The 7,746-nt window shown below is 36.7% G+C and overlaps 1 protein-coding gene across 1 annotated transcript in view; it reads right to left on the bottom strand.

Moving 5' to 3' along the window:
- Nucleotides 1–3,213: 3,213 nt before the first annotated feature.
- The window catches only part of LOC139143019 (low-density lipoprotein receptor-related protein 2-like), a 59,627-nt gene continuing 55,094 nt past the window's right edge, over nucleotides 3,214–7,746 (bottom strand). The window contains exons 26-31 of the mRNA XM_070713210.1: nucleotides 6,906–7,102; nucleotides 5,811–5,944; nucleotides 4,958–5,211; nucleotides 3,884–4,070; nucleotides 3,590–3,681; nucleotides 3,214–3,444 (exon numbers count right to left, since the gene is read on the bottom strand). Of these exons, the coding sequence (XP_070569311.1) occupies nucleotides 5,067–5,211; nucleotides 5,811–5,944; nucleotides 6,906–7,102 (476 nt within the window). The 3' untranslated portion in view covers nucleotides 3,214–3,444; nucleotides 3,590–3,681; nucleotides 3,884–4,070; nucleotides 4,958–5,066. The remainder of the gene's footprint in view (nucleotides 3,445–3,589; nucleotides 3,682–3,883; nucleotides 4,071–4,957; nucleotides 5,212–5,810; nucleotides 5,945–6,905; nucleotides 7,103–7,746) is intronic.

Here is a 7,746-nt window from a genome sequence, read left to right as displayed (position 1 = left end):
CTCAGTGTGCAACGGAGCAATAACTTCAATTCAAAAATTATGCCCACAATATCTCCACTAAATTCCTCCACACCCAATCATAAGGGGAAGGCTCACGTGATAACGTCACGCTTAGAAGCGGGTTGCAGATGATTACTCGAAGATGTATTTGTCTGAGAATTGACAAAATCCGCGGATAATCGTTTTAATATTACTTTGTCTCGTATTGCTCACGATGCGTTTTTTTGTGTTGACACTGATATAGCTTTTCCAACCTAAACAAACAACAGTTCTTCTGCACGCAGATGTGAAGAATAGTGATACAGGATTAGTACATTCACCGCGTGATATGTTGGTTATTATCTATGGGCACATTGTATCTGAATTGGCCAGAGTATGTCGAAAAGCCCAGCGTTTAGCTACAAAAAATGGATTAGTGAACACAGTGTGTGTGAGTTCTTCAGGTGAAAATCACATACTATTATCGTAGTATGTACTTCGAAAGTGAAAGACTTGAAACGTTTGCTCAAACTTTCCTCAATGGAACTTACAACCATTATCAAGAGTAAAAATGAAGGGCCTCCTTGCAAAGTTTTGCACTAAAGGAACAAATTACCAAAAATTTACCAATGTTTGTTATTCAAAATGGCCGCCATCCATGTGTAAGGTCAAAGCGGAAAAATTACATTTTCGAAAACCTAAGAAGGTAAAAAGTGCTCTTACTGATATAGCTTTGAAATGAGTATCCACTCGTGCTAGACCAGAAGGAGAGTTGGAATAAACTGAGGGTACGAATGTTTGTCTCCAAGGAGCAAAATATGGTCAAGGGCTAGGGACTTTACTTTTAGACTTAATGCGTTAAGCAAAATATTTTCGACCTCCTCACTGTAGATATGACATCAAGACACTTCTCAATCCGTTGTACTGCAATTACGCCTCTAATAAGATTTTGCAGTGTCATTGACTTAATCTTTTAAAACGTGTTCGACGCGTTTCCGTCCATGCCTATCAGTTTGACTGCAAAAAAGGTGATTATCACAATTCCCGTGGTAACTATTGGTGGCAATAATTCAATCATAATGCCGAGAAATTTGAGATCATTCAGAAGAAAACAACATTACGTATGTTTTATTCTTGATAGAGGTAACCGATAATGGGTGCTTTACAATATTGGGCAAGGACTGCATATCAGGTTGATACGGAGTCAGAACTGTTCCTAGCACAGCACCACATGACTAGTTTCGTGCGAATAAAATATGTCACTGGAGAAAACCGTACCTTGAAGTGGTTTGAGAACAACGTGTCTCAAGAGAATTTAGAACAACATCGATCCTATTTTTTCAAGTGAGAATGAACCCTTTTTGTTAACACTTGAAAGATATGATTTGTAATGCTCAGTAGCCAATGCTCTCAACATATAAAGCAAGTTGACCCACGATGCTTTTAAGAGAGTACTTTGTTACACGAGATAATAAATAGCGCCTCTCACTGATGTACATTTGGGACGAGGAGCCCTCAGGGAAGAAAGCACTTTAGTCGTCGTTAACATTCAAGTCCACGTGTAAATGACAGTTACGCAGCTTAGCCTCCAGTGCGAGCTGTACATGTCTCTTCATGCACTGATACTCAAGGCCGACTGTTCATCATTGGGTCTAATGACCTCGGGATAGTTTCAACAGCAAGATGGGTTATCTTGCTAGCGGAAACGGAGAAATTAAAATTATACACGGAGCCTTTCATCTTTTGGCCATTAAAATGAAAACAACATCTTTTAAGGCCATTCATTTTTGCGATTACCTCATAGGAATGAATGCTACATGAAACAATGAATTATTTATTATCGTATATCGTGTGCATCTGACCTTAATGTCATCACTCTGTCAAGGCAAATTCGTTTATTATTAAAAAGTTTGGTTTTGGATGAGAAACTCCGATAGCGGAGTCCTCATCCAGTGCCAGTGATGCTTTTCTGTATGCATCTAAGATTTTGAATAACGTGGACACGTTCAGCTGCCCTTTAATGGAGAATGTGCTCATTGTTGATTCAATCCTCAAAGAAGGCTTTGTGAGGACATAGAATTGTCTACGTGATTTTATTTCGTTCTTTCTCTTTCTGCAATTCGTTTCACCATGAATCGTTATACGTGCAACTATCTTACTGGTAAACACAGTGGATTCGTTCTGCATACTGTCAATGATATAAACATAACAAAACGTCATGATGTACCCATATTTAAACATGTCGACAATTCTTGTTTTTAATTTCAAGTCAATTCCAAGTCAAAGAGGCATGTGAACGCGGCCTAGCGTGAGTTTGATTCTAATTCAGGTAAGCCTTAATAATAAAAATTACGCATCAATATATCCTAAGTATCCCGGTGGCCGAGAACAGAATAAAATGCAGCTAGTGAGGGGCATCAATGAGTGATGTCGTACTAAACCGGACTACACTTACTACATGCCATAGTTTGTTTAAGCCAAGCAGGGTTGTGTATTCTTGTTGTGTATATCGCCCTATGACTACAGTTTCAGTTTTGGAACGAGGCTAATGATCGAAACACCAAATCAAATTTTACACGCACACTGTCAATCAGTTATTCTGAACTAGGATGAATTGGTGATGAAAAGTTGAAATGTAATTTTGTGCGGTAAATTTACCTTACATTCCAAATACTATACTTTAAGATCATCTTAATACCAATAGCTTTTCATGATTTAATTACTAGAAGTGATAATCAAACTGAATATTACTTCCAGAGGGAGTCAACGACTTACGTGTATGTTTTAACTGTTCTATCATCCCCTCTTCACATGAATGTTTCAACGTTTGATTGCTGGTATATTATAGTGTCTATCACGGAAATTTCGACACCAAGAGGCCATGCTTGACTTACTTTTGTTTGATGATTCTATATCCGAACGTTGTCGCATGGGGGCGCACAAAGATAACTATCACTGTGACACTGCAATACTATTTTTCCTATGGCGCGAATAGTAAGCAAAGTAAAATATATTTGATTCAAGTCGTGTTACCCGTAAGATTATTTTAATTCACAAACCGAACTAATGCCGTGTATCCTAATGAGAAATTTAAATAAAAGGAGTGAATGTGCTGTTGCAAAAAATGCCAACCTTTGGACTGAAAACAAAACACCTTCTCATGTCTTTTCTAGCACAATTGTATCATAATCATCATGTACACAAAGCACAGGTAACCATGAACCATTCAAAAGGTGAGGGTTAATCAATTTAGTGTTTTTATTTTTATCAAATTAAAACATTGCAATTCGCTGTTTTACTTCTACAGCTTTGTTTTAGATTGGTTCTCAAACAGTCCGCGAAAAACGAATCAATGAGAAATCACGCGTCTTCAAAAATCTGCTTTTCGTAGTCCATTGTTGAATACAGAGGAAAATGTCAAGCATCATTGTTTTGCTAAAGAGTTCTTAGGACTTTGCACCGCACCTGAAATAAAATAACATAATAAGAGTTTATAATGTACATGACAACTTAAAAAAGTAAAAATGTAAGTGTCCAACTTTAACAAGATAACTTTCTCTCGACACATTCTACAGTGCACATTTCCAATCACGTTTATAATGTGAAATACCTTTCATCTTGGATATTTCTGAAAGGACCGTGGGTGATGAAGGAATGCTTGCCGTTTTTTATACTTCTCTTCTTTCGGGACAAGTTACAACCCTGCAACAAATTACATTCAAGAAATAAAAGGACTGAATAAATTATTTCAGAGTATAATCTCTACTGTCTTTATGTTTATTTTTACAATAATCACGGTAACTCACTCCATGTGAAGAATTTTTGACAATTATTGCATTTCCCCTTTGGAACTTTTCAATCCGCAAATAATGGTTTGTTTTGTATGACGTTTATCACCACTCACCTGATCACATCTTGTTCCGTCTTGACTCTTCTTGCAAATGACGGCTGCGCAGTGGATATAGAGATCAACATCATCATCCGGACCAACGCCCTCTCTGTTCACGGCATCATAAGCATTCCATGCAAAATGCTTCTCAAGGTCATTCAGAGGCGACACTTCATATTCTGTCATGCTGTCGTCCAGGCAACTGCCAAGAGGAAAAACAACAAACAAAAAACAACAAAAAAAAACATTTCGAATATGCAGACAGTTCATCGTCTTCAACATTATCAGTGTATCGTGCAGTTTTGTAGTTCGAGGATATAACTGTCAAGATATCTATGTAACTAGATCAATAAATATTTGACAGAGATTATTACGTGTGCACTTTCCATTAAATACCAGCTATAAATATTTATACTCACCAGGTTTGCTTCATGAATATGCTTTACGAAAGGCGGTAACTGTTCCTTGATAGGTAATTTTTTAACATTGTGATATCGATCCATCCATCCATCCATCCATCCATCCATCCATCTATCTATCTATCTATCTATCTATCTATCTATCTATCTATCTATCTATCTATCTATCTATCTATCTATCTATCTATCTATCTATCTATCTATCTATCTATCTATCTATGGATCTATCGATCTATCTATCTATCTATCTATCTATCTATCTATCTATCTATCTATCTATCTATCTATCTATCTATCTATCTATCTATCTATCTATCTATCTATCTATCTATCTATCTATCTATCTATCTATCTATCTATGTATCTTTCTATCTATCTATCTATCTATCTATCTATCTATCTATCTATCTATCTATCTATCTATCTATCTATCTATCTATCTATCTATCTATCTATCTATCTATCTATCTATCTATCTATCTAGCTAGCTAGCTAGCTAGCTAGCTAGCTATTATTCATGTATCCGTATCAAACTCGAACTTGGATGACAAATGCACGCAATAATCAATGCAATCTTTAAACACATACTGTTGTGTTCAGTTGTGTCTTCAAATTATTTTAGATGTAAGTTATAGCGAGTTTAGTGAATGCGGTTCAATTTCATAATTACCCATCAGAGATCATCGGATATCGCGTGATCTGAGCATGGGGATCTTGACTTTCTGATGCAAAACAGTCTTCCAGAAATAGTTCCAGAGAATCATCACCACTGACGACAGCTATGCCAAAGTAAATATGAATACCATTGCAGATCTGTATCGGGAAGTCCTTGGCAGGATCCAAGAGTGTGTCGAAGTTGTCATCTTTGTAGAGAGACCCCTCCACACTGAAGGTACCAACCCAGCGAAGGGAATTCTAGGAGAACTTGAAATAAGAATGTTACGGTTAAATTTTCCGATGAAAACAATAAGTTTTAAGGCATAACCTGTTCGCATGAGTTAATAATATCACACCAACAGATAACAATTGACACGCTCTTTATTGATGGTTACATTTAAATATTTTAACTCTATTCATTTGCTAGTTCTCTTAACGGTAATATCTAATTTCTAGCAATTCAGAGAGACAGAGGAAGGCAGACAGACAGACAGACAGACATGCAGGAAGGCATGCAGGTTTGGTTTGGGTAACAGCAACACAGACAGACAGACAGACAGACATGCAAGAAGGCATGCTGGTTTGGTTTGGGTAACGGCAACTCAGCTGGCTCTCATTATCATTTTAGGTCATTTTTTGTTTACACCATAACTACTTAAAACAGTTCTTGACTTCATATCGAGCTATCAAGCGAATTGAAAAGCATTAAAAGCAAAATGAAAAAGCGACGTTTGCGACATCCTCGGGACTGTTTGAAGGGTCTTTTTTAGGATCACAGTCAACACGTTAGGTTAATAAATTTAACAGAATGGTTAGCCATCGAACAAATAAATGAGAATCAAAGATAATGTAAAAAATATACTCACCATGGGTTTGCAACAACATGCATGGGAGCCACATCATATTTAGTTGGATAAGAACATGTCATTTCGAGTACGTCTTGCCCTCGGTCCGAGTAAACAACATTGTCGTACACTATGGTCTTATTATCTGGGCGATCCTAAGAGTTGAAAAAATATTTACAACAGTAAAGTTAGCATAACTGACGTTGTTAAAAGTATTCTGATTTTTCAGCATTAAAGACTGCCACAACTTTCGAGTTAAGGTAGCTACATACCTTATAGACACTTTCAGATTTTTATTTTTTTCTCAGTTATAGAAGTCCCAAACCCAATGAAAACATGTTTTCTAAAAATCCTATACTTGAAAATCTGAACGTACACAGTAAACAATTATTATTTGCATAATAGTCACATGAAAAACGTTTTGCTGAACCTTCCAAAAATCATGTTTACCTCCCTTTAGCAGTCACGCTGCGATTTATTCTCCGAGTCTCCATTCAAACTATATGGCACGATAATTACAATTCCTTGAAAAGCACCTTAACACCTTTAACAGTGCATGACAAAAACATAGGCATATAAAGGAAACCCCATACACGGATTTGAAGGTTATTACTAAGGCTTGTCAATGCACAAATATCAACTTGAAATCGTGCAGCGTGTTCGCTAAAGGGAGGAAAATCTGATTTTTGGACGGTTCAGCTAAACGCTTGGGATGTGACATTTATGCAAATGTAATGACTGTGTACTGTGCATGGTCGGATGTCACAATATCATGGCTTTGAGAAAATATATAGTTTATGGGTTTTGGAACTTCCATAACTGAGAAAAAAATGAAAATCTGAAAGTGTCTACGAGGTATCTAGCTATTGTTTAATGGTAGTGGAAAACAATGGATGTTCGGAGGCATTGATGGTTGAGATTGAAAAGCTATGGTTTTCGTGACAACACATTCTCTTTTTCACGATTAATATATCACTTAGAGGTCGCAGCCACCACAATATTCTATCACTTCTATGTATCACATATCTTGGACTTATACGTCTCATCAAAGTCTAGCTATAAGGGTTTTCATCAATTTATAAGACGTGCATCTTTTATAACAAAAATTATACATACCGACGACGACGTACAACATTCATATAAATATGTCTGAAATATAAATACGCCTTCAGGATCCTCTGCGCCAGTACAATTGTCATCTCTCAAGTGGAAGTCCTCAGCCTCGGCGTCTTCAAGATGCAGCAACTCAAGTAGCCATTGTTTTGAAACTGTAAGTTTCATGTGATCTTCTCCACAGTAGATGGCATTTATTTCTATCAAGAAGAATAATGACACTATACTCTCCATTCTTTTCACTGGTAACTATAGCAGCAAAGGTCAATGAATACATCTCACCATAGTTTCTTTTGCTTTCAGAATCATACCTCTAATGCCCATCGGACACTTAACTTTACCCTACAACTGAAATAAACACAACGTTTGGGCTGGAAACATTCAGGGATTCATCCTGGTATGGTTACAGCAACTTTACAGACGTGAAGGGCATTCAGTGTGAGGTATATTGACACAAAATAAAAACAGTATCTTAAGAATTCAAGACAAAAATTGACCTTTTTAAGCTCACAATTCTCTAGTGGTTAATAAGCTCAGAACCCCGTTAATTATATACCTTCGGAAAGCCTAGATATAGCACAGGCGACCCAATAAGTATACTGAGTTTTTCACACTGTTTTCTCTACCATTTTCTCTTTTTTCGTCATGCTCTGAATGATCGGAATAAATAAAATAAATGGTTTATATAACCTAACCTAGCCTCTGTAACTCTTTATCTATTTTAAACTCCATTACAAGGACGTATATCTCTCATACACACATGCTGTAATTAATTAGTCAACACAACTAATTATGCTAATCCGTGGACTTATCAGGGATTTTACGGGTTGGTCAACATCGCGAA

Source organism: Ptychodera flava, chromosome 10 (assembly GCF_041260155.1).
Source record: "Ptychodera flava strain L36383 chromosome 10, AS_Pfla_20210202, whole genome shotgun sequence".
Lineage (NCBI taxonomy): Eukaryota > Metazoa > Hemichordata > Enteropneusta > Ptychoderidae > Ptychodera > Ptychodera flava.
The sequence above is the reverse complement of the archived record's forward strand: the minus strand, read 5'-3'. Positions and strand labels throughout refer to the sequence as shown.